This window comes from Leucoraja erinacea, chromosome 34 (genome assembly GCF_028641065.1).
Source record: "Leucoraja erinacea ecotype New England chromosome 34, Leri_hhj_1, whole genome shotgun sequence".
In the NCBI taxonomy this organism is placed as follows: Eukaryota; Metazoa; Chordata; class Chondrichthyes; order Rajiformes; family Rajidae; genus Leucoraja; species Leucoraja erinaceus.
This window is the reverse complement of record NC_073410.1, coordinates 5,837,604-5,864,843: the sequence shown is the minus strand read 5'-3', so window position 1 is coordinate 5,864,843 and position 27,240 is coordinate 5,837,604. Positions and strand designations below refer to the sequence as shown.

The following is a 27,240-nucleotide window of genomic DNA, read 5'->3' as shown; positions in this document are numbered from 1 at the left end:
GTTGACTATGTGTTTTGTCATTTTTTAAAAATTATATGTATGACTGCAGGGAAACAGAATTTCGTTCAGACCGAAAGGTCTGAATGACAATAAACGAATCTAATCTAATCTAATCTAAAGTTTGTAGAGCATTTTTTGTAAATCAGAGCTGGAAATATTGGGTATTAAGTATAATACGTGGATCTGAGTTTAGCCTCAAGCAGGAAACAGACTCAACAACAGTGTGCGTTATAGTGGATGATTTGTCACGAGATAAATTTGTTACTACAGAATGTGATGCTTACAGTTCTGTTCATCACATTTTATAATTCATTTAAAGCAGGTGGCTGATATTGGCAAAGTATTTAAAATATAGATGGCACCAAAAATGTGTGAGTTATACTTGCAGGTCCTCTGCAGGTTATGCCAGGGTTCAGTTTCTGAAAACTGTTCCTAATCCTGATAGTGTGCAAGCTGGAAATATGGAAATATGGCAATATACTTTAATAAAAACATAGGGCCAATCAAGGCAACTTTACAAAACAGTCATTAGGTCATACATGGCATTAATATGCATAGTTCTGGTTGCTACATTATAGCGTGTGGTGGCTCTGGGGAGAGTAGAGGAGATTCACCAAGTTTTGTTTAAGAAAGAACTGCAGATGCTGGTAAAATCGAAGGTAGATACAAAATGTTCAGTGAGTGAGGCAGCATACATGGAGAGAAGGAATCGGCGACGTTTCGGGTCAAGACCCTTCAGATTCACCAAGTTGCTGCCTGGATTGAAGGACTTTATGAGGAAAGATTGGATAGGCTGAGCTTATTTTCCCTGTAACAGGAGGCTGAACGATGATCTGATAGAGATGTATAAAATAGTAAGAATGGATTAGATAATAAAAATCTTTTTCCTATGATACAGGTATCAAATACAAGAAGGGCAGCATGTTAAGGTGAGATGAAAGATTTTTTAAAGAGGATTTGAGGAGAAAGTTTGCTTGAATCTTAGTGTGGTTGAATCTTAAAGTCATTGCCAGAGGATGTGATGGAAATTTGACAGGTACTTAAACAGGCAAGAGATAAAAGGATGGAGATCTTTGTTGGACAAATGGAATGGTGTAAATGCACAAACCGGTTAACATGCTGAGATGAAATAAAGGACCTGTTTCTGTGCTGACAGGTTGTGACATGGGCGACAATCAGTTTAGTGTTGGTTGGTGGATTAAGTTTAATAGCGGCTTTTTTTTTTTTTTTTAATTTTTTTTTTTAACTAAAAAATATTTTTATTAAAAGCAGTGTACAATAGTATATGACATAATACATATGACATAATACATTTATTGTACATCTTCCATTTTAATTTTAACAAAAATGAAATAGAAAAAGAGAGAAAGAGCAGAAAAGAAAGAAAGTGAAAGAGTGAATGTGTAAAAATAGAAGCCCTAAACTACCAAAGAGTGTAGTCACAGAGTAAGTAAAAACTTTAAAAAAAATAAAAAGACAAAAAAACGAAAAATAATTTAAAACCCCCCAAAACGTGTTGATATATCGACTTCATTTCTCACCATACCCATCACCCTGTCCGTAAATCGGTATAATTCCAAAGTTGTGTTGCACAATAGCTGCTTTTATGACCAGCAAAGACCAAGTGATCTTAATTTTGTTACGATTTTTTATATTGGACTTTTTAAACATTATGTAACGATTTGAAAATAGAAACAGGCCATTTCCAGATCAAGGCCATCAATTCAAAAGAGTCACGATGAAACAGTCACGAACAGCCCCAATTTACCCGACTGACATTTGTTTTTTTCCTCCCCAATATAAAACGGCATCTTTGATAGAATCCAAACTTCGCAAGGTGCTAAAGTAAATATGTTTTAAAGTAATCTCACACCTGAGATAATTAAATCCAATTGAATTGAAATCCACCTCCTTTCAATTTTGATTTAAGGCCATTCTATAGATGAAGTTCATCAACATTTTCCTCCTAGTGTAGTAAATACTGGATATATTTATTGATTCGTAGCATATCTTTCTGAATTGCAATCCTGGAGGGTTTGACGAACCTTGTAAATCATTAACCACTGTGAAAATAAAGGTCCGTTACAAGAGGTCAATTTGGTTCTGTCCACATTTTAGTGGCCCATGGTTAATCTTTAATTTGACCAGTTTGATTTCCCACCCCGTTTCCCCATTCCATGGGATGGCGGCAGAGGTCCCCGCACCGGTGCGGGGCTACCGGTGGCTCCTGTGTGGCTGCTGGTTCTCAGCCTGGGCTCTCTACACCATCTGCTCCGCGTTCTCAGAGTTCGTCAGCAAAGTCTTCATCAGCCAGTACCGCTTCAGTTTCCCTGCCTTCATCGTCCTCTGCCAGGTGAGTAGAGCTGGCAAACAGCTAGGGGTTGGTGGTCTGGGCCATTGCTCTGTTACTGTGACAAGTGTGTCTGAGCAGGAATACAACCCCCCCTCTCCCCGGGACAATTTCTTGGTTCGTCACTCTGCTGTTGATAAGTGGGTGACAAATTTCACCCTTAACGGGGCTTCAGACAAATGTTTTAAACTTGATATTACTTTGATGTTTGTCAGTAAAAACCCGAATTAGGGACACTTTTAGCTTCGGAGTAATCTTTAACCCTGGTCAGTAGGTCGTACTTGCAGGTTTGAGTACAAAATCCAAGACTCCGCGTTATATTGGTATATAACTTAATCTTAATCAGTGTGATAATCGTGCGGTAATGTCACTCTTTGCACAAATTTTCCACACCTTTTAATGAAATACATAATCGATTTAAAAAGGTAAATCTTATTTTATATTCCCAGTGTTGAGGGTTAGTAATGCCCCCGTCCTACGTAGGAAACCTGAACGGAAACCTCTGGAGACTTTGCCCCCCACCCAAGGTTTCCGTGTGGTTCCCGGAGATTTTTGTTAGTCTCCCTACCTGCAACCTCCGGCAACCTCTGGGAACCGCACGGAAACCTTGCGTGGGGAGCAAAGTCCCCAGAGGTTTCCGTTCAGGTTTCCTAAGTGGGACAGGGGCATTACTCTATTGGAGGTGCTGTCCTTTGAACAAGAAGTTGTCGCCTAGTATAAAAGGGAAATATACTTAAGACCACCATGGGTGTTTGTCCCAGAGCCTCAGTCAACATTTAGACTTCACACAATAACCAATGCGTTATCTGTTCTTTTTCACATTACTCTGTGTGTATAAGTTAGCTGCTGTCCCCTTCGTTACAATATTGTTGCACAATGTGAACTTCACTAGCTGTAAAGAACATTTGGACATTCCCTAGCTGAGTAGAGTCCCAACCTGAATCTCAGCACCTTCCAGAACACAGCAACTTCATTTATCGATGCCACTGTAAATTTATTCCCTCCACGACTGATACAGTGTACCACCAACAAAATGCGCTAAAGTTACTCATCAAGCCAGTTCCAACTCCAAACCCAGAACCTCTGCCACTCAGGATCATTGATTTGGAAATACGGAACACCACCACACGCTCGCTCCAAATCACACACGATCCCGATTTAGGAATCCACTGGCCTTTCATCTTCACAGGACTAAATCCTGGAAATGCCTTTTCAACAGCACGGTGGGAGAATATTCACCAGAGGGTGATTCGCGATGGCAGTTCACCATCTTCTTCTCAAGGCAATTAGAGATGAGCAGTGACACTCAGAAACTGAATAAATAACTCTTTATGATTCCTTATGCCCCTTTGAACTAGAAACCTTCAGGTTCATTGACAAGCAATGTTGAATAAGAAGTATTTTTCTTAAATAACAAAAACATTACCTTTGAATTCAGAGGATGGTGGCACACCTGAGCAAACACAGTAGGCGTAGCGTGTTGTACTATCGGTGTTGAAACAATCATGTTTGCCTTTCAATAACGTCACTGTATCATTTCAAGAGTACTGATCCTCTCGCTGTCCTTGCCAAATCAATTAATGGTATGTAAAACAGGACCAAATATGTCATCCCATTGTTATTTGTGGGAGCTTGTTTTGCACCAAATAACATTAATGTATACAGTTTTAAAGTCATTTACTTTGAGACTTGGAGATATGACAATGTTTCATAAATATACATTCAGTTCTATTCAACTGTTTTTCTTTTGATAGACACTACTAACCATTGGCATGCTGCAGTTACTCAAACGAGTTGGGCTACTGAAGATTCGGCCCTATTTACTGGAGAATGGAGAGATTTTCTTGCTCCCTTCTATTTGTTACTGTTTTCATTCCATCCTCATCCTGTGGGCTGTGACCAACTCCAGCTCCACTGTCTTCACCTTCATCAGGCGGTTCACCCCAGTGGCCAGCTTAGCCCTGATGCAAACATTCAACTTGAAAAAGAGAGCGTCTACCGGCAGTGCCTTCCTTGTGCTCCTGGTCACTTTGTGCTCGGTTCTTGCAGGTAAGATGCAATGATGGATAATTTGTTTGACTAATTTGCATTAAAACTTTCAAAACATCTCAAAGTACATAACTGACAATAAAGTGTTATCATTGCGGTAAAGTGAACAATATGATAATCTTTGCAAAACAATTCCATCAAAAACTGTGAGACCAACCCATTAAGTCAATTTCTGGATTTGGTGGGTGCAGGAGCAGCATTTGCCCAAAATAGAGAGAATAACTCCACTGCTTTTGTTTCCCAAAATACTGCCAGAACTTTTGCATTTAGAGAGCAGCTAAGACCCTAGTTTGATATTTCTTCCAAATAATGGCAATTCCAGTAATCTGTTATTTCAATTAAGTGCAAGTCTTGATAAATCACTTTAGAGTACTTTCTGTTATATAGATGCAAGACTGTAGATTCAAGTTCGAGCTCCTAAACTAATGTACATCCCATCTCTACAATATCTTAGTTTGTACCTTCGCCTTGGCATTCATCCATTACCAGTATTTTAGCCTCTGTGCGGTGGCATCAGTGGTCATTGACAAATCCACACCAGACCTGAAGAGTCTGATCTGTTAGACAGGTATTTGGAGATTTTTCTTTATTATAGAGATAATTCTTCTGTCATCAGCTGTGACTGTGCATCCTTGGCCTGCCAGTCCCTTTGCGATTAGTAAGCTCACCAGTGCTCTCTTTCTTTGTAATGATGTTCCAAACGGTTGATTTTGGTAAGCTTGGTTTGGCTGATGTCTCTAACAGTTTTATTTGTGTTTCTTAGTCTCATAATGGCTTCTTTGACTTTCATTAGCACAACTTTGGACATGTTGATAAACAGCAATAAAAGAATCCAAAGGTGATGGAAAGACTAGGAGCCGAGAGCTCTCTTATACCTGCATTACGGAGGCAATTAAACACACCTGTGCAATTACAAACGCCTATGAAGCCATGTGTCCCAAACACGATGATGTCCTGACATGGAGGGGGGGGGGGGGGGGGGGACTATGTATAAACACAGCTGTAATTTCTACATGGTGAAACCAAAATTATGAAAATATCCTTTAATAAAACCTGACAATGTGCACATTAACCACATGTGATTTTTTTTCTATTATAAATCTCAAATGGTAGAGTACAGAGGCAAATAAACGATGGGTCTTTGTCCCAAACTTTATGGAGGGCACTGTATATTCCAATCTTTGCACAAGAGATTAACAGATTCACAGAAGAAAACATTCAGGGATGCGCTCAAAGCCTCCATGAAGAAATACAACATTCCAACTGACTAATGGGAATCACAAACTTATGGCCGCTCAAAGTGGAGAAGGAGCAATTGGGATGATATTAAGAATGTCAGATCAGTGTAGCAGGAACAGAGAGGCCCAGTGTAAATGTCGTGATGAGAGCACCATCTCACACACCATTCAACTGCCCATCCTCTCAGGCATCTCATAATCCATTTGTGGAAGAATTGGCTTCATCAGTCACTTCAAGACCATGGAAGACAGAGTGGGAGCAAGTTATTCCCAACCCCCGAGAGACTGAAGTAGAAAGGACTCAGCAAAGTACAGACCTGTCACATTGAGGCAGCTGGGGCTGACCTTAAACATCGTGTTCGCACAGTGGCATCTGAAGATAAGAGTTGCCCGATAATATCCTGAGGGTGTCATTGTGCTCCAAGCCACAGGCAACGACTGAAGGGAGGAAGAAAGAAAACAAGTGCCTTGCGGCGATTGTCACATCCCGTGAATGATTTCCAAAAGAGTTAATGTTAAACTCAAAAATTCGCTGACTTCTCTAGTTTGATTTTCAACAAACACGAGCCAGAATTTGGAACATTTTATCTTATCTATAATTAAAATTGCACCAATTCCACCTTTTATCAGCGATAATCTAGAGATAATTTGCAGAACATTGGCAAATATTAACCACTGGGATTTGAGCAGCATGGTTGAGCACAGCAGTTAGTGTTGCCTCAGTGAAACTCCAGCAACCCAGGTTCAATTCTAACCCGGGATGCTGCCTGTGTGGAGCTTGCATGTTCTTCCTATTGCCCAACACGTATTTAAAAATTTCCCCTCTCACCTTAAAGCTAGGCCCTTAGTTTTTGACATTGTCACTGGGGAAAATAGTACTAAGTGTTTACTTCTACCCTATGTATGCCTCACGTAATTCTTACACTTCTATCAGGTCTCCTCCGAACCTCTGCCGTTCCATTAAAAACAACCCATTTGTCCAAAGATAGACACAAAAACCTGGAGTAACTCAGGCAGCATCTCTGGAGAAAGGGAATAGGTGAATTTTCGGGTTGAGACCTTTCTTCTCTGATGATGGGTCTCAACCCAAAACGTCATCTATTCCTTTTCTCCAGAGATGCTGCCAGACCCACTAGGTTACTCTCGCTTTTTTGTGTCTCTCTTTGGTGTAAACAAACATCTGCAGTTCCTTCCTACATACCGAGTTTGTCCAACCTCTCCTTGTGCCTAATACTCTCTAACCCAGGCAGCATCCCGCTAAACCTCTTCTACACTTTCTCACCACCAGTATCTCAACTGATATTCACTTGTAATAGAATATTGTTTTGAAGAATGTGAAAGCAAGAAAATGAAAAACATGACCAATATTCTACTAATAAATCCTAACCAAATACTGTTCTCATTTGCCCTTCCTTAGGTGTCCACACCTTCAATGATGAAGCCATTGGTTACGTCTATGGGTTGATGAACGTCATGCTCGAGAGCACTTATCTCACTTTGCTCCAAAGGATTTGTGAAGACCAAAAGACATCAGTGGTGGATGTTCACTACACCTGTACCATCAACAGCTGCCCACTGCTGCTTGTGTACTGCCTTCTCCATCCAGATACTCATCAGATCTACCCTTCGGGAAGTTGGACCAGTCTGATCTTTTTGGGCTTCTTTTCCTTGGTGCTGCTCCTGGGATGTTTCCTGAAGCTTCTCGCTTGCATGTGCACTTTGTTGAGTTCAGCACTGATGACGAGCATGGTGGAGGTTGCGAAGACGGACATACTGACTCTAAGGAGCATCATTGCATGTGAATGGATAGTCTCGCCATCACAGCTCACGAGTCTTCTCATCAGTGCCAGCGGAGTGGGCATCTTTATATATAAAGATTGCAGAGAAACAAATAAATCAACGAGGAACGAGACTGTGGGATTCAAACTCTGAAAAATGTTCAGTATATTTCAAATATTAGAATTTAACTCAGGGAGTCGTATTCCACCTTGCCACTCAAATGATTAATCGCTGATGCTGCAGTGGAGAAGAGGACACATCCAAATACATGTCTCACTAGGAAATCATGTAAAGCTATTCAACACAAGGTCATTTATAACTTCTGGCTCTTGTGATTTCCAGCTGCCTCAAAATCCAGAGGTTATACAAGTTGCTCTCTGACGACATGTGTACAGCACTGTGGCAGCAGGTTTGCATGGAGAAAGCTCTCACAAACAGCAGTCTGGTAATGAACATATATTGTGTTCTTGGGGACAATTGGGATAGATTCAGAGTAGACCTGGCAAACCAAACTAGACATCCATGTGACACTGGACCAATGCAGCAGAAATGTACACCATTGCAATCTGCAACCTCACGGCCTGGCATTTCCTTGACATTGCTTCAATGAGGAGTGCAGTCAATAGTCAATAGTCAATTTAATTGTCATTTGGACCCCTGGAGGTCCAAACGAAATGCCGTTTCTGCAGCAGTTGAAGTTACACAACCCACACAAGAGAAGACAACATAATGTTACAGTTTTATGTAAAAATCCATCACATTGCCATGGGGTTCCAGCAGCAAAATTCCCCAGAGTACCCAAATCACCATGGGCCAAGCACGGTCCTAGTGAGTGGGGAAGTCACTTGTTAATTCAACATTCAATACAATTTGCAACTTTTCAGAAATGAAACTGTCCAAGCCATACTATGAGAAGAACAGTTGTGGTTGTTGAAAGTCAATTACCCCAGCATGGGCATCAATGCATCTCAATTCCCCAGAGTCTATCCTTTCTTTAGTCAATAACCTTCCTATCAAGGGGGCCATTATTCACAGAAAGTCAAGGGACGCACGCTGTCGACCCAGCATTCATCACCCATTCCTTTTGCAAACATAGAAATAGGTGCAAACTGTCCCATTCTGCTCTACTATGAGACCTGAATTCAGCATGGATTAGGTGGCAATCCAACTCAGTCTGCCTTACCACAAAACCCCCTGGCAATGACCATCTCCAATTCAGGAGTCTATCCATCTAACATTTAGAGTCAATACCATCACAATCAAGGGGGCCATTATTCACCAGAAACTCAAATGCATCAGCCAAGTCGGAAGAAGGGTCTCGACCCGAAAACATCACCCATTCCTTCTCTCCAGAGGTGCTGCCTGGCCTGCTGAGTTACTCATTTTGGGTCTACCTTTAATTGAAACCAGCATCTGCAGTTCTTTCCTACACAGCCAGGTTAATATGGTGGCTAGAAAAGCTAGTCAGAGATTTGTTAGCATGGGGAAAGTGATATATCTTCTGAAGGCATAACCTTTTCCACTATGAAGCCATTAGAAGCGTGATAAAACACTCCCTATTTGTCTAAATGAGTGCAGCAAAATATAATTATTATCTATGAACAGTAGATGGGTGATAAAATGATGTTGGAAGATGTATTCACTTCACAATCCCATTGCTGATTCTTTTAAGTTAAGTCGTCAACTTTATTTGTCACAAAATGTGCAGTGAAATGAAAGTGGCAATGCCTGCGGATTGTGCAAAAAAAAAAACACAGCAGGAATAATCTTAACAATAATGACCAAGCGTCTCCACATTATTTGGAAATTGTTGCTTAAGTTTTCATTTATTTACAGTTACAAAAATATTTTCTGTAATATTTTGATGAAAGTATTAAAATACGAAAAAGTGAACACTCTGATTGCTGTACTTTGTTTTCAATTCATGGCAAATTAAAGCAGACAGCAGCACCAAAGTCAGATTTAATGGATGCTTGTCTCTAATGATGGACTAGCAGCCCTGGTTTAACTGTAGCGTGGAACACGCGTAGAGTTTGGAAGGTGACGCAAAAGTAACAGAATGGATGATAAAAATCTGTTGCAGGAGGTGTGCACCTGACAGAGCCATTATGTGACTGTTCTTTTATGTGGCGTTGTCCTTGTTATCTGGCAGTCGTAGCCCCATGCTCTGTAAGATATTAGATGTAGGTCCAGGAAGCCCAGCTTGAGAGCTGTAAGACTCCAGTAGGTTCTCCACTAGATTCAAATCCACATCCACGGGCAATATCTTCAAATTCTCTTTGGACTCAGCTCCGGCCTCTGTCTTGGATAATTCATGGTTGATCACGTCGACCTTTGAAAAATCAAACAGAAAGCAGCATTAGCAATAAAAAGCAAAATTGAAACTGAACGTGAAAATTATGAAACATGATCATACAATTTGAAACATGATCTTTACTCTGATCTGTTGATTATTTCCCACAATGGAAATTTAAATAAATAAATAAATAAATTGGCTGATGCTGGAAATCTTAAATTACAATACTCAATTAGTCTGGCAACACCTACAGATGGGGAAAAAGATCTGTATTTCAGATCCAACAAGCTTTTTTTTTTTTTTTATTTTTTTTTTAAATGATTTTATGAAAGCATTAGATACTTGGGGCTAAATAGTGTATATAATCATGCAATACTTATACTGAGATTAAAAGATTCAGACCAAGGGTAAGAACATTGCTGACGTATTTTACATCCCTGTTTGCCTCTGATGAAGAAGTCAACTGCATCAGTCTGGGGTTATACATAGGCCAAACTGGGTAAAGATGGCACATTTCCTTCCATGAAGTTTATTAGTGTTCCAGTTGGGTTTTACCGACAGTTTCATGTTTCCCAGCACATTAAGAAAATCCAGATTAATTCAACTATTCAAATCTAAATCCCCCAATTTCTCTGTTGAGATTTCAACTTGTGTCTCTGGATCTATGTTACAGAACTGGCTTTAATCTAGAGACAACTGTTCAAATACAAACATGACCACCGAGGGACTTAAATGCAATTAATAAAATACAAATCTGGAATTAAAAGCTAAAACAGCAAAATGGACTCTGGTAAAAATACCCTTCACTGAAGGAAACATTACATTTTACCTAGTGGGGCTTGTGTGTGAATCTAGATCTGCAGCAACATGGCTGACTCTTATGCACCCTCAAATAAGCAACAAAAGCAGGCCCAGTCTGTCACACTCACACACTGTTAATAAATAAATGTGGACTTGATATCATGGAAGGGGAGGGAGTTGGATCACTGCAAATAGGAACACAAACCATTTATAATTGACTGTAATGGACAAATTCAACATTCCAAGTTCCTACCAGATAACATCAAAGGTAAACAGAAAATATGCATCACTATTTCTAAACCAGAACAATTTAGCTTGCTGTTAACATCACTCCGCAGAAAGCCGACAGATAATTCAAAATGTTTAGTAAGTAGCAAATGTGTTCACAATGAGCAGAAAAGGAAATATAAGGTTTGGAATAGAGGCTGAAAGCAAGGTTGATAACTGGGCAGAAGTCTTTGAAATGAATGGCTGAAGAGTTTCAAGAGAGTTTATTGTCATGCGTCCCAGATAGGACAAGGAAATTCTTCCCCCTATCTGGGGAAGTATTACAGAGATCAAATCAGTGGTAAAAATCTAGCATCAAGTACATGGAGTCCACGTTATGCACAGGGCCCAATGAAATCAAAAAGATGTAATCGCACTAAATAAAGCTATTGTGCAAGTTATATGTGACATAATAGATACAGACCTGGTTGGGGACAACACTGGCAAGGCCAATGAGGCTGTTAAAATTGCCAGTGGTAATAGTTAGATCAGTTGTGAATCAGGTGCTCTTATGTAAAATGCACATAAAAGATAGCATACCTCGCCAGAGACTTTGGTAAAACTTTTGCCAATGTGGGTGCCTGCCAGCTCCCGATCCATCTGGTCCATGTAGTCTCGGATATTCCCCAATGTGTTTGTCGCTGATGCACATTCCTCTGGATTTCCCTCTTTTCTGTCAGAGTCTTCATCACTGTCCAACAAATCACTGTCCTCATCTTCAAGATCATCAGAATCAAGTTCTTCTGATTCCACCCCTTTAAATCAAGATCAGAATACTTACTACAGCACAACAGCACAGCAGAGTCATTGAAGTGGGAAGGAAGACTACACAAACAATAGAAACAGCAGGCTCAGCAGTGTAGGTTAATATTTCAGTTCTGAAGGTGGGTGTACAGCTGAAACATTGACCTGTCTTTGTTTTTGTTTTTAAATGCTCAGCTTTGACAGACAGATGAAAGCAGTAACTTCTGTGATGTGCCATCAGTCCTACCTAGAATCTTTTCCAGAGCATTGGTGAAGGAGTTCACATCAAATTGAACTTCACTGCTAGCTGAAGACCTGACGGGAAGAATAAGAAAGAAAAGCTGGCGATTTATCTCAAATAAGACTTTGTCGCTATTGATAATTTTGAAATGAAAGAATCTTCACAATACAGTATCAATGGTAATCTATTTTTAATATGGTTTTAACAATAATTTCCAATAGAGAATACAAAACAGTGAGTTACTCAATGAGATTGGGAATATTTTAGCTCAAGTCAGCCTTCCAAATAAAACTGCACACCTTGTTTGACAATATCATATGGCATGGTACAATAAGTATTCACGTTAAGCACGGAGATATGACTGAATCACATTATTTGGACATAATTCCGTTTTTAAGTCATACATTTCTCAAATAATCCACTCTTTTCTCCATAAAATACTTATGGATTTTGTTTTTATAATAAATACAGAATGTAACCTAAATTCATTGAGCAGAAATGGCTGCAGCATATAAACACTCATAGATCAATATTATCGGTCAATAGCAATCAGACAATATCGTACACACATGAAGATCTTTAAAAATAATTATTTCCTCTTCCCATACCGTGGCACCTCTGCTCCTTCATACGATGAAACCTTTGATACAAATGCCTTCATACACTTGGTGATGTCATGTAGATCATAACCATCCTCCTCCTCCTCCTCATCCTCTTCTTCCTGCCTGGCAGCATTTAGCAGTTTTGTTCCAGAGGCCTCCTCTAGCATCTGATCCAGCTCTTCCAGTGAAATATTCAACCAACTGTCATCTAGGCAGACAATGATTGAAAACTAGGATAACCGAGAGCAGTAAATCACATCTCCACTTCGCAATTACATAGGACATTCATACAAATCTAGCCATCAAAACAAGCTGAGAGTTGCAAAGGAAAATCATACTTCAGGACACAATAACCATCCAAATTGTTGTAATGAAAAAAATAAAGGAAGGCACCAGAGGCACAGAAAATCTTGACAAGTATAAATAGAATAAATTGAAGAAAACGGGTCTGATGAGAAGATGGGTCAAGTGCCAGAGGTCACTGACCCAAGGCGTTGACAAATGATCAAGAGGAGGAGGATTTGGTTACGATCGGATATGCACAACCTGAAAGCATGGTCTCATTTGTACCCTTTAAATGAGAACTGGAATATATTGCATATATTATAGGATTAAAAAAAAATCCTGGGCTACAGGAACAAAAAAGGGGAGAATTGACTGGATTGCTCTGCAAAGGCCCTCGGAGCAACTTGCCTCCTTTTGTACTGTTCTATGATTGAATGAACTACACAGACATTTAATGTACCCACCATCCTCTGGAGGCAGGTTCTCCCCTTCTTTCTGTAGTTCTTCCACACTGCAGGACTGAGCTTGCAGAAGCTGCATAACCTGCTCTCCTCGGCTCAATGTCGATGAACTAAGGAGAGAAGAAAGACAGCATGACCCAAAAAAAAGGAGAAAGTGTTATGAATAATTAATAATCCCAATAATTTCTCTGTGAAAATGCATAATTAGAAATGTTCATTTATTTGGAACAATTTCCCAAAAGATAAAATCATAAACATAATATTTTCAAGTGGAAGTAATATTTCAGTATAGTACCAATTGTGAATTAAATTACTCTGTCCAATTACAAAAGAACGCATCTACAGCACGTCAGTCACAATTTAACAACACGATGCTATTTAAATGGGTTTCCAGACACACTTCCAATGCTGCCCCCATTCTAGGCATCCTCCCAAGCAAGGATTGACTATAATTTCTTACTAATAGAGACAAATAAATATAGTTTTGGCTAGTTAACAGCTAGTGTATGTCGACCTAATTGAATGCAGTCAAATTGAACAACTACAACACACTCATCACTTAGTAATTGGCGAATATAGTATTACATTAAAATACTGGTTCTTACACTAAGCAGTCTATGTTTAACTCTTGGTCTTACCCTCATTGTTTACAAGCCTGAATGTACAGCCTGGAATTGACACTGGTATGTTACATGGTGACGTAGAGTGCTGCAGTAAGTCAGCACGTTAGACAGCATTTCTGAGTTACTCCAGCACATTGTGTCTTTTTTGTAAACCGGCACCTGTAGTTTCTAGTTTCTATGTTAAATGGTGGTTAAGACTGCACAGTAAACCAAAGTACAAGCAGGTAGTCTGATTTTGGTTATCAAAAGGGCTTAAATATTAATTGTTTAATTTTTGGTTAGTATGTTTTATTTTTCAGTTATTATTAGCATTTGGTAAAAATCAGGTAACACTATATTACATGCCCTCAAATCAATTATGCTTGGTCAGTAGTCTGCATGGTATCTACAAATTTAAAGATGTGGCCTTAAAATAAATATACTTGGTTGACATTACAAATGTACTGCCAGTCTTATTAATATCAAAACTTAAATTAAAAAATATATTTAAGTTTAGGAGTGTTCAAAGAAAATCAAGTGTGAGGCATGGTACTCTTCTAATCAGCTCCAAGCCTTCTGTTACCTTTCACCATCTCATCACTGCAAACACTTCTGCCATTACACAATGCAACTTTATAGGACTTTGGTTCAGACACATTTGGAGTACTGCTGGTAGTTTTGGTCGCCTTTTACATAAAGATGTGGAAACTTTGGAAAGGTTGCAGGGAAGGTTTACCAGAATGGTGTATGGATTAGGGGGTATTAGCTACAGGGAGAGTTTGGACAGGCTTGGATACTTTTCTCTGGAATGCAGGAGGCTGCACGGAGACCTGATAGAAGAATAAAAAATGATGAGCCGTATAGATACAATACACAATATGAACATTTTCCCCAGAGGGCATAGCTTTAAGGTAAGAGTGTCAAAGTTTAAAGGAGATGCGTAGGGCAACCTTTTTATTTACACAGTGAGTGCCAATGGTGTGGTTGAGGCAGATACGATAGCGGCTTTTAGGAGACCTTTTGATCAGCACATGGATACGCAGGGAATGGAGGAATATGGATTATGTTCAGGTAGATAAGGGGTGGGTTTTGGCATCATGTTCAGCAGACATTATGGGCCGAAAGGGGCTGTTCTTGCATTGTGTGGTACTGTTCTATGTACATCCAAACAATCATCCCGCCGTAACTTTGCTTTATTGTGGGCTCCTCTTCTCTTGCCGGCACTTCGAAGGGCCAAATGGCCTCCTCCTGCACCTATTTTCTATGTTTCTCACTGCCATCTTCACAAAATAACTAGACAGCTTTAAGTCAGCTTTAAAAGTCACCTTTTATCTCAGAATTCTTTCCATTTCCTCAGAGCTGTGTTTATTGTGTGCACAAATATTGTACTTATGTGGCAGGTTTTAAATCCCATAGTAATCGCAGCTGAGCTTTATCAACATACGAAGCAAAGCTAGCAAGAGAATGAAGAAAGCAGTCGAGAGCCAAAGTTATCAATTTAGTCATGAGGGTTGCTTATTCCAGAATTGTGGATACGCTCCAGATGTTTTCAACCACAATTTGCCAGAGCAGCCGTTTGGAATATACATAAATCAAAAAACAAAGTGCTGCATGAACTCAGTGGGCCAGGCGACATCTGTGGAGGGAATGGACAGACATCATTTTGGGTCAGGACCCCGAAGAATGAGATGCTGGCTGACCCGCTGAGTTCATCCAGCACTTTGTTTTGTTTTTTTTAAATAATCAAGTTTCCAGTATTTGTAGTTTTGTGTGTCTCAGTTTTGTTTTGGAATCTCAGCCTTAAGTCATAAATTTTCAGCTGTGTATGCATTTCCAGCTTGGTGTGAATGGTTCCTCCATTCTCAGTGAAGTGCATGAGATTGCCCGACTAACATGGTTGGGAGAGGGTAGACTAACAGCACACTGTTAAAATGGGGAGACTTCCACAGCTGGACCTGAAATAATCTATTGAAGAGTCTGCCGCATCTTCTCAGCTGTGGGAAACAGCTCAGACAGTCCAAATATATCAAGAGGCTATTATTCACATTCTTGGAGGTTTCACTCCCAACTATGAGACAAGGCGCTGTCAGTGAACAGAGGGGGCTATAAATAGTAAAACAACAAACAGTATGTTGGAGACTATGGTTGGATGAGAAACTAGCAATAAAAATGACCAATTAAATGCTGTCCATGCCATGAATTTAAACAATTTATCAGAACAACTGCATCATGGACTGAATTTCAACCCAGTTTTGTGAACCTCTGTGCACAGGGTACTGATCTGGTACGGTACCTTTTAGGTCTGGCCACTGACTGTTGGAAGTAAATCTCTGCCATTTGGAGCAATTCTCTGTATCGTGCTGAACCTTCCAGCTCCCCCTATTGAAGATAAACACACACATTCTCACAACATGCTGCTATTAAAAATAAAACTAGCCTCCAGACATGTGGCTGAGTTTAATTTATCATCTACCTCTTTGTTGCCAACATTTCCAAGCCTTTTTCTGGTCGCGAGGAGCTTGCAAATCTAAATCTATATTGCTTAAGATTTTCTGAAGGTGACTTTCCCAATGATCAGCTAAAAACAGTTTGATCACCAATCCATTCATTTAGATACGTTAACACAGAATTTAAAAACAGAACTCATGCATAATACTTCCTCGATAGCTTTCAAAATCTTCCTCCTACATAGACAATTGACAGGTTGGACTGAGGCATGTGAAGTATCTGCCCAGTTTTATGATTGGAGGCTTTTCCACTGATCAAGGAAGGTTACCATAGCTAGTTGTAAATAAAATCTACAAGAACACCAGCTACTGTATGAGAGTTCAACTGGTGATTTAGACAAGTCCCAGCTGTTTTTTTTTTTAAATGAACTGGCAGCAGTACACAGCATGCAACTAAAATGGTGCCTCAATAAAATTGTTATTAAAGTCACCACAATATCCTTGCATGTTTTATTAACTATTTATTTAACCCAGCCATGTAAGCCAGAGAGAACAGAAGGAACAATCATTCCCTTTCTGGTTTATGAGAGTTCTCAGCTCTCAAATGATCTTGTATCAATTTGTTTATGCCTCCGGAAGGTTTAAATTTGAAATATGATGCAATTTCTGACTTCTGGAGTGGACATTTAAATCAATGAAGTAATCTGTAGTATTTATTTTTGTGGCTTTTGGATGCTACGGGAGTCCAAGAATAATGTATACCCTACTGGGGAGCAACATTCTAATATTCTCTCCTATACTGAGTTTTTTTCCCCCAATAGCACCAATATTCTTTTAAATCGAGAAGAAACTACCTAAAACACTACAAAGAAAATGGGAAGATTAGTAGGCAAATTGCCCGCTGTAAATTAATGAGTTGAGAGAAGCGAGAAGAGAGACCATAGGAGAAGGCCAGGAGGAAATATCAGAGGCCTTGAAAGCTGGTTACTATTAATAAGGGGCATGGATAGCTCGTCAAACAGAATAAAAGATTTGGGGAAGACCATTGGGAAAGAGAAATGAGCTGGAAGACGTACAAATTATTGGAAGAACAGGACAATTACGTAATTTGAATACAAAGATTAGAATCTTTAAACAAAACATTTAGGTGCAACAGCCAGCAATGGTTGGGAGTAAGAACAGGTGAAGTTTGTTCAGAGTGAAATAGTTGGAGCTGAGGAAAGCACTGCAAAAAGCCATCAGCTGCAAAAACATTGTTGGGGGACTGTTTTTGAAGCAGGGGTAGAGTCAGGCATCATGCCAAGATGGACGAAGATAACAGTGGTGCGTCAGGATTGAACAGCCAGGGTCAGCCAGAAACCAATGAGAGGATCCGAGTCAGAGACGTGGGTGGGAGTTTGTGGTAGGGAGAAATATAGTCGTTTTCAGCTGGAGGAAAAAGTGATTTGTCCAAGACTGCGTGTCATTTTAGTAGTCAAACAACGGGAAAATAATGAAGGCATCTACACCGTGTGTCACTGGCATATTTGTGACGGCTGTACTGAAGATTATGTTGCTATGAGAGATGGTAACACTGGCATTGCATTATTGACTAGTAATCCAGAAACCTTGTCTAATCATTTCAAGTCCTGCAACAGTTGTATGAATTTAATTGTTAATTAACTAATAAACTAACGTCAACAATGGTGATCGAACCCGGATCTCTAGTGCTGTGAAGCAGCAGCTCCACTAATGATGCCACTGTGTTACCCTAAAAAAATGCGGAATTTGCTTCATTTCCCCCCAAGAAATCACTACTCTGCAAAAATGCCTTTGCTTAAATACAATTAGATGAAGGAAATATTTGAATTCCTATAGTGCTTTTTTTATAGCCATGGGACATTCTAAAGCACTAGATGTTGTTTCAGTGCTCCATTTTAAAGTTGTGTCACAGCAACACATTAGGATGAGTAAACCACTTCTGCGTAACATAATTTGCGGTTACCCGTTTCATTTACCGACAGCTGCTGTGCTTAATAGAAGTAAGCTACTGAAAATCTGGGGAGTCAGTAACCAAATCGATCTCATAAGCCTCTAGAAAGTTACGAAAATAGCAGTAAGATTCCCTCAAAAACAGTTCACTGCAACCGAGTTCTACATGCAACATTTCAACAGCATGAGATGTGAATCCAGAATGACAATAACCAGTTCTTACCCTGAAATAGGCATTTTTCTTTAGGCTGTTCAGAAACCCTTCCCACTGGGGGTCACTGGCAACATTTCCAGCTTTAATATTAGAGGCAGACTGGGAACATTTGGCACATAGGATCTCAAAACCGTGGGCCTAGGGAAGGAAAGGAAGTGAGGTAAATAGTATTTATAGCTAGGAAAGAGCTGCAGATGCTGGTTTACATCGAAGGTACCTAGTATCTAAACTCCATGACAGCAAAAAATATCCAGTTGACAAGCTCTTAAAAAGCATCCGGTCAACAAAATATTCAGAAATGGTCAAGAAAATACTGTTTATGAGATGGTTTGGAAGAGTTTTTATGCTTATCTTGTTTCCCCTATCATTTCACACCTTGCTAGTCTTTCCATAGGGAGACTCTAAGGATTTTGGTTTTGGGTTATGTATTAAGGATATTAAAAAATAAAAAATAAACCATAAAAGGAGGAACTGGAGTATGCTCCTCGGCCCCTCAGGACTGCTCCACCATTCAATATGATTATGGCTGACCCCCTCCTCATCCTCTCTTTTGTGCCAATTCTCTATAGACGTCAATTCCCTGATCTCTCAAGATTTGACTATTACTTCTTAATACTGCTGTTTATCAAGGCGCTACAATCCTACAAGATGGAGTATTCCAGCGGTTCACCACCCTCTGCGAGAAGTTTCTACGCACCTTGGTTTTAAGTGACTGCATCCTAATCCTGTAACTATGTCCCTTTGTTTGAGATTTTTCCCATTCGTGAAAATATTTCAACATTTGCCCTCTCAATTTCTAACGTTTCAATAGGGCCACCTCCTCATTCTTCCAAACTTCATAGAATATAGATGTAATTTTTTTAGGCATTTGTGAATAGATAATCATCTCCTCAAGAACTGCATTTGACTGTTTAGATTGTCAGTATACCTCCCATCACCACACAAAACTGCTTCCAAAATAATTTCAAGATTTGTGCCCTCACTGCACTGTTTTCTTTTTTCACCCCATGTGAAGAGCCATTTTTTGATACCCAGTCCAAAATTTGCCCTTTTCTAGCTTTTACTCATACCTTTCTGAAATTAGTGAAAAAATAGTATTCTAGGCATTTCTCTTCATAACTTAAATATCTTCATTCAATGTGGAGGTTAAACTTTGGTTATCCTCCACATAAAATGCCTTCCTCAAGCTCAGTAAGCATAACGGGGTGCAGCATTCAGCCTGGTTTGACCATTTTACCCCATAATAATCCCTTGCAAATATTTCAATTATAGGTTTAGGGGTATAGTGAAAAACTTTGTTTTGCATGCTGTACAATCAAATAATGCTGTACATAAATTCAATCAAACTCAAATCCAATAGGTAAAGCATGAATACAGAGTGCAGAATATAGTTCTCAAAGTCACCAAATTGTTCACTAGAGGGCACTCTTGTTTAACAGTAAAACATCCGAGTATAGTAACAGGTTCATTGTCAGCATTTCCTACCAGTTTCATGCCCAGTGCGTGTGCTTTGAAGTTCTGGTCCGATTGTGCAGGCAGCTTGTAACCACTCCGTCTATCTGGCATGAACGGCTGCTGTTGTAACTGGGCATACAGACATTTCGAAAATGTCACCTAAAATAAAGAAAAGTTGCAATGAGTTTAATGAATGTTCAGGAGCAACCTCTTCCCCACAACCAACAGGCTATTAAACACTACAACATCCAAATAAGCTCTGAACTAGACACACTTGGGGTCATTATCCTTGAACTATATCTCATATGACAATAAAACATTCTTGACTTAAATATTTAACAGCTCCGTCTCTGTTGATTAATAAGTTCAGAAGTAGTCATTTAGACGCATTTACATGTAACAATATTTTTTTCCCCTGGTCATTGAATTAAATTTTATTTCTTCTTCACAGATTTAAGAGGGGTATGTTGGAAAGAAAGAATAAAAAGAACAAATTATAAATACAAATAACACATGTTGGGATTTTCCTGCCCTGGTCACCTTAAAGCCAGGGTAAGATAAATTTCCCTCAGAACTATGGTAATGATGTGAGTTTAGTGAGTTATAACTTTAAAACGGTTTCCATTAGTGGATGCATGATGCATTGGCATGCCCCTCACTGAATGGTGTATTGTAGGAGCAGATAAGCTGATACAGGAATAAGATGTTTATTCACTCCAGGTGTGGCTGTGCCAAATGTTGGCAGAATTATTCAATTATCAGCATGTACCACAAATAATATTATGTGCAGGTAATATTATGTGCACGGTCATTATGGGCAGAGGGGTCTGTTCCAGCGCTGTACTGTTCAATCTTCTATCTATCTTCTTCTCAATGGTGTAAAAAGTCTGTTCAGTGTCCAGTGAAATTCCTTACCAGAGCCATCACACATGTCTCAGGAAGAAAGAACTTAAAGGAACGGCAAGCTCTTAGGTCAATTGGATCGCGTAGATAGAAGGCCTGGATGGCAGGCGCCAACAGGTCTGGGCGATGCTTTAACACTGCAGCTATACCTGCTGGAACGTAGCAGTAAGCTCTGTGCTGATCATTGTGAATCTTTTCTGGATAACTGTGGAAGACAAAGAAGTATCACTCGAGGTAAAAGAAGGAAGAATCGAAAATCAATTGACCCAATTCATAAATTTTTTAATAAATTCCGTTGATTAAAAAAAACAACATTAAATGTGACTGACTGCAATGGCTTTTTTTTTGCCCTGTACATTGTGTTCTTTTCATCATGTCCCTCTAGATTTATTGAAATCTAACCTGAATTTGACTGCTCACATGCTAGAATCGATGCTAAATGAATCTTTGGAAAATATAAAAGCACAAAATCAGTAAGCTATGCTAGGACTAGAAATCATTCCAAGTTTCTCGATCTAAAATGGAAACATTAGAAATGATTAGATAAAGCTAAGAACTCGTCTGTCACTGGAGGGTTACGCAGCATTACTAAATGCTGAAGTGTATTTTCCATGACAAAATTGACATAAAAATTGTGTTTGTTTCTTGTAACTTTTTGATGGGGAAAAAATGTGTATTATTCTTAGGAATTAATGAAGACAGACAATGAGTTACCTTTGAATACGTCTGTTTATAGCTTTGCGAATGGGCTCTGTTGCCAGGCACTTTTCTGAATGGGTGGGAAGCAGGCTGAGGACTTCAGGGATGGTCGGATGGCCAGCCGGTAACCACGATAGTTCCCCTGTGTTCTGAGGGAGTGGTATGATGTGCAACTCCCCATGATAGAAAAATACCTAACAAGGATCAAAAATAATAAAACTTCAGTTCTGTCTAAAATGTCAGCGTCAACAATCTATCTACAATTATTGAAGGTGCAATTACCAGTTGCATAAGGAGCTAGAGAAACAGTTAGTACAAAAAAATAATGCCACCGATTAACTTTTTTCAACATACAATATTCCAGTACTAAAACAAGGTTGCAATTTTCAGTTTACAACCAAGTGTCCTTATGGTTTTCTGTTATCTAATTACATTTTTAGCTCTAATAAGGCAAAAAAAAAAAATTAATGGAATTGCTGTTTCTCCACTTCACGTGCAAAATTATTTTTTCCTTTATAACAGCCACAGCTTATGGGAAATAAAAGACATGCATATGTTTACATATATTCTTTTTACCCTTTTTACATTGCAATTAAGTGATATTAATATGTCATCGCTATTGTAATCAAATAACACACAATAAGCTCCTATAAATAATATCCATGATCAGATAAACCATTTTAACAAAAGTTGAGGGAGGCCCAAACATTAGCCACGACGCTGGGGAGAACTCCATACTATCAAATGGAAACGTCCATGTCCATTTGCAAGAACAGTCTAGTCGATATTTATAGTCTATTATAGAATATATTCTCATCAACAGTGTGTCAGCAAACAAATTACTGTGACATTTTCCCTCAACTTGTTCTTTGATGAATAAATCCATACAAGTCCCTGAAGTAATTATGGCGCTACTTTTGATCCTATAAGTAAGAATTGTATTGTTCTGATCCTGGTGTGGCAATTGACAATCTATGGTATTTGATAAACTATGGCAATTAAATACTCTCAATTCTTAACCTTGTAAGTAATTCACTATTATAATTTGTATTATGTGACATTAAATAGTCACGTACCCAAACTTTTAAACTAATGTGGTAGTTAGCACATAAATGGTCGATGGACATTGTTTCTTCCATAGGTTAAATGAAAAGGTTTCTTCCTGTATTGTATTCGACTAAAAACTACTCTTTAGTTCTTCAGAAACCACCATAAACGTAATAGTGAATACCATATACATTTACAAAACGAATAATTATGCTCTATCGAATAGACAGAATTATAGCAACTTCTTTATTGTATTCAGTCCACTACAACCCATGTAGACTTTAATTCTAAGTTAATTAAAGCTTTTGCAATAGAGAGACAATAGGCAAGATAAGAGTGAAGGGTTTCTTACGCGGTTTACACTGGTGTCAGGGTTTAACCATTTGGGCAGATACTTGGCAGCCTCTATCAGCAGGAAGTCCCCATCTTCATCCTCTATGCTAATTGCAAAAAACAAAAGGTTAATGTTAGTGTAACGTACAAAGAGTCTCGTTCTCTAGAGATATTGGAATATATTATTTCAAAATTTCATTTCTCAATAATATGCAATGACAATACCTTGCCACCAAGTCTGGGAACTCTTTGGTGATCTGTTGAATAAGGTACACAATCAGCCACTCATCATCCACATTATCACCAAAGTTTGTCATACCACCGATATGGGAAGGAATGTCTCCTGAAATGAACAGACTTGCATTACCTTTAAAACACATTAAGACATGGTGCACCAAAGTGTCTACACTCTCAGAATTAGGAATAAACTTTATTATAAAGGATCATTGACATACATAGATATAGCAATAGGTAGCACTGTGGCATAGCTAGCAAAGATGCTGTATCACAGTACCAGCGACCCGGGTTCGAGCCTGACCTCAGCTGCTGACTATATGCTGAGTTTGCATGTTCACCTTGTGACAACATGGGTTTTCTACGCGTGCTGGTTTTCTTCCCACATCCCCAAAAGCATGTGGGTTTATTGGCCTCTGTACATTGCCCCAAGTGTTAGGAGTGGATGAGAAAATGGGTATAGAACTTGGGCGAACAGCCGTGCTCGTATGCCGAGGGTCAGCGGGTCCGAGATGTGCTTTCCCAGCCTCACATGTTGCTTCCTGTCTGTCAGGAAGTTGGTGATCCACTGACATAGGGGCTCAGGCACAGTCAACTGGGAGAGTTTGGAGTGTAGTAGCTCTGGCACAATAGTGTTGAATACAGTTAAAATCCACAAACATTAAAATATTTAATTTTCACATCTTAATAAAGATTATGCTTTTAGTTTAGTGATATAGCATGAAAACAGGACCTTCGGCTCACTGAGTCAACGCTGGCCACTGATCACCTGTTCTCTTTTACAATGGAAAGTCAATATTACAGTCATATCCTCCTACTATTGGTGATACTGAAGAGAAGCATTGTACAATTTAAGTTTTATGAATATGGCATGTTGATATCCTGACTAATATGCATATTACAAATGTTTGCTCAATGTGGGCCAATATAATTTTTAATGAAAATGTAAATACAATACTTTTAAGTTTTTGGAAACCTATGATAACATCCGAATTGGTTTGTAAATTGAAAATAGACACAAAATGCTGGAGTAACTCAGCGGGTCAGGCAGCATCTCACAAAAGATATAGATGATGTTTCGGGTCGAGACACTTCTTCAGCCAATTGTGTGGGCAGGCAGCAGCTGCGGAGATATAACCCATAGGATAATGGGGTAGCGTAGGAAGGAACACTGAAGGTTTTGCAGGTTTACACTGAAGTAGGCACCAAGTGCCGGAGTAACTCAGCGGGTCAGGCAGCATCTCTGGAGAGAAGGAATAATGTAGACCAGAAACGTCACACATTCTTCTCTCCAGAGATGCTGCCTGTTCTGCTGAATTACTCCGGCATTCTGTGTCTACCTTCATAGTATAATGGTGCTTGGCCAGACACTTTAATACTGGCACTGGCCACTCAAATCAGCGGCCCCGGACATTTTTTATGATTGGTTTATTGTATTTTAACATTGTGTTTTTTTTTTACCTGCTTTTAACTATTTATACTGTTCCATCAGGGACTGGATTGTTTTTTAGTGTTATTATGTGTGAAGTGTTTTAAATTTCATGTGCGATGCTCCGCTATTCACTGGGAAACGTCTTTTCATTTTGCACTGTACAACTGTTGCTTGCAAGATGACAATAAAGGTTGATTGATTGATTTTTGAAGAGCCTTTGTCTCTCCACTGACATCAGTCTGATGAAGGGTCTCGATCCGAAACGTCGCCAATTCCTTCTCTCCATAGATGCTGCCTCACTCGCTGAGTTACTCCAGCATTTGATGTCTAATCATGGATTCAAATACAGATTGTGGAACCACAGCAGCAAGCTTCGCGGTGAAGTTGCAGGCAGAGTTCACTGGCGGAGATCCACTCACCCCGGGCCGCCGTGTAGTTCAGGCTGAAGGCCTCGTTGTGCCAGATGTACCCGGCGGACAGCAGGGCCAAGCGGCCCATGATCGCCTCCCGCTGCCGCTCCCATCTGTCCCTGCAGGTGCGGGGGTCGGAGAGCGAAAGGTGGTCGCTGAGGTAGAGCCGGTAACGCACCGTGTCCTGCAGCCCCCGCTCCCGCATCCCCTCCACCAGCCCCTCCATTATAGGCCAACGCCGCCTGATGTCCGTCACTAAAACACCTCCGCTCGGTTCGTTCCAACCCTCAAACGCCTCCCCCGTCCCTCCCCCCCCCGGCGTCACGTGATCGTGCCAATGACGTAATCACGCCCGGGCCCCCGGCGTCACGTGATCGTGCCAATGACGTAATCACGCCCGGGATGCTCTGCGACGTCTTTCGTCACGGAGGGCACCTCCCCCCCCCCGGCGTCACGTGATCGTGCCAATGACGTAATCACGCCCGGGATGCTCTGCGACGTCTTTCGTCACGGAAGGGCACCCCCCCCCCCCCCCGCGTGACGACACCGCGTACAGAACGTCAACTGCCGCTCAGGTTTGAATCTGACCTCCTGGTGAAGTGTGTGTGTGGGAAGGAACTGCAGATGCTGGTTTAAACCAGAGACAAGCACAAAGTGCTGGAGTAACATAGAAACATTGACATAGACAATAGGTGCAGGAGTAGAGGCCATTCGGCCCTTCGAGCCTGCACCGCCATTCAATATGATCATGGCTGATCATCCAAATCAATATCCCTACCTGCCTTCTCTCCATACCCCCTGATCCCCTTAGCCACAAGGGCCACATCTAACTCCCTCTTAAATATAGCCAATGAACTGGCCTCAACTACCCTCTGTGGCAGAGAGTTCCAGAGATTCACCACTCTCTGTGTGAAAAAAGTTCTTCTCATCTCGGTTTTAAAGGATTTCCCCTTTATCCTTAAGCTGTGACCCCTGGTCCTGGACTTCCCCAACATCGGGAACAATCTTCCTGCATCTAGCCTGTCCAACCCCTTAAGAATTTTGTCAGTTTCTATAAGATCCCCTCTCAATCTTCTAAATTCTAGAGAGTATAAACCAAGTCTATCCAGTCTTTCTTCATAAGACAGTCCTGACATCCCAGGAATCAGTCTGGTGAACCGTCTCTGCACTCCCTCTATGGCAATAATGTCCTTCCTCAGATTTGGAGACCAAAACTGTACGCAATACTCCAGGTGTGGTCTCACCAAGACCCTGTACAAGATACCGAAGGCAGGTATCCTGTACCTGCCTTCTCTCCATACCCCCTGATCCCTTTAGCCACAAGGACCACATCTAACTCCCTCTTAAATATAGCCAATGAACTGTGGCCTCAACTACCTTCTGTGGGAGTAGTTCATGTAACTTATGTGGGACAGGCAGCATCTGTGGAGAGAAGGAATTAGTGATGCTTCGGACTGAAGAAGGGTCTCGACCCGAAGTGTCACCCATTCCTTCTCTCCAGAGATACTGCTACAGATGTGTACAGCTATTCGTTCTTCCCCCGCACAATTAAAGCATGGAATAATCTCCACCCTACTATAGTTACCCAGCCAGATGCAACTAAATTTAAAGTAGCTCTTTCTTCCCAATAACTCTGGCTTAAGTCCTCCCTTCACCAGTTTAAATTCCATTTGGAATATTTTGGAGGACCAAGAAACCAAGAACCAAGAAAAAAAAAAGCTGTTGGAAGTGTACAATTCATTAACTGGGTATGCAGGCAAAGAATTTCACTGTGACTTGTCACATGTGACAATAAAGTCTTCAATTCAAACCAACACAGCAGCTAATATTTGCCATTTAACAAGCCCACTGTCTTTAGCATTATACCTCCGATTTACCCCAGTCTGAAGAAGGGTTTTGGCCTGAAACGTTGCCTATTTCCTTCGCTCCATAGATGCTGCTGCACCCGCTGAGTTTCTCCAGCACTTTTGTCTACCTTGCTATTAACACATTCGTTGTCACTATCTTTGCATTCCGATCCATGTGAAGTTCAGAAGATGCCAGCCAGTATCAGTTGTCAACACAATCATTGTCCTTACCTTGACACATGTGGCAGGCACTCGGAAGCCATCTGAGGAATTTGCCAGCAACACATTCACTGTCATTGTCTTTGTGTCCCATTCCACGCAGAACGGAGAAGTTGCAATCTAGTGCCAGTTATTAACATATGAAGTATCACAGCTTCAGGGAACAGCTCCATCCGAGACCGCAAGAAATTGCAGAGAATTGTGGCCGCAGCCCGCACCGTCACACAAACCAACCTCCCATTGACTCCATTTATACCTCACGTTGCCTCGGCAAGGCCAGCAGCATAATCAAGGACTAGTTGCACCCTGGCTAT

At 40.3% G+C, this 27,240-nt stretch overlaps 2 protein-coding genes across 2 annotated transcripts; one reads left to right on the top strand and one right to left on the bottom strand.

Annotated features, from left to right (window-relative positions):
* The first annotated feature begins 1,729 nt into the window (after positions 1-1,729).
* Positions 1,730-8,043, top strand: si:ch211-248a14.8 (solute carrier family 35 member D3). The gene is made up of 3 exons (XM_055661738.1): positions 1,730-2,353; positions 4,105-4,399; positions 7,055-8,043. The coding sequence occupies exons 1-3, from the start codon at positions 2,183-2,185 to the stop codon at positions 7,567-7,569; spliced, it is 981 nt and encodes a 326-aa protein (XP_055517713.1). The 5' UTR covers positions 1,730-2,182; the 3' UTR covers positions 7,570-8,043.
* Positions 8,044-9,078: 1,035 nt separating this feature from the next.
* Positions 9,079-25,142, bottom strand: ecd (ecdysoneless homolog (Drosophila)). Its single transcript, XM_055661722.1, has 13 exons — positions 24,870-25,142; positions 23,010-23,127; positions 22,804-22,891; positions 21,420-21,598; positions 20,718-20,910; positions 19,833-19,961; positions 18,357-18,485; positions 16,009-16,094; positions 13,117-13,223; positions 12,374-12,575; positions 11,772-11,839; positions 11,321-11,535; positions 9,079-9,748 (listed from the first exon to the last, which is right to left on the bottom strand). The coding sequence occupies exons 1-13, from the start codon at positions 25,084-25,086 to the stop codon at positions 9,539-9,541; spliced, it is 1,941 nt and encodes a 646-aa protein (XP_055517697.1). The 5' UTR covers positions 25,087-25,142; the 3' UTR covers positions 9,079-9,538.
* Positions 25,143-27,240: the final 2,098 nt, after the last annotated feature.

Bases quoted from the DNA above. Each gene is read 5' to 3' on its own strand.
- si:ch211-248a14.8 (XM_055661738.1), top strand. From the start codon at position 2,183: ATGGCGGCAGAGGTCCCCGCACCGGTGCGGGGCTACCGGTGGCTCCTG. The intron at 2,354-4,104 runs GTGAGTAGAGCT...TTCTTTTGATAG, and splicing joins CCTTCATCGTCCTCTGCCAG to ACACTACTAACCATTGGCAT. The intron at 4,400-7,054 runs GTAAGATGCAAT...GCCCTTCCTTAG, and splicing joins TTTGTGCTCGGTTCTTGCAG to GTGTCCACACCTTCAATGAT.
- ecd (XM_055661722.1), bottom strand. From the start codon at position 25,086: ATGGAGGGGCTGGTGGAGGGGATGCGGGAGCGGGGGCTGCAGGACACG. The intron at 12,576-13,116 runs GTGGGTACATTA...TTGTCTGCCTAG, and splicing joins GAACCTGCCTCCAGAGGATG to ATGACAGTTGGTTGAATATT. The intron at 11,840-12,373 runs GTATGGGAAGAG...TCTTCCCGTCAG, and splicing joins GAAGGAGCAGAGGTGCCACG to GTCTTCAGCTAGCAGTGAAG.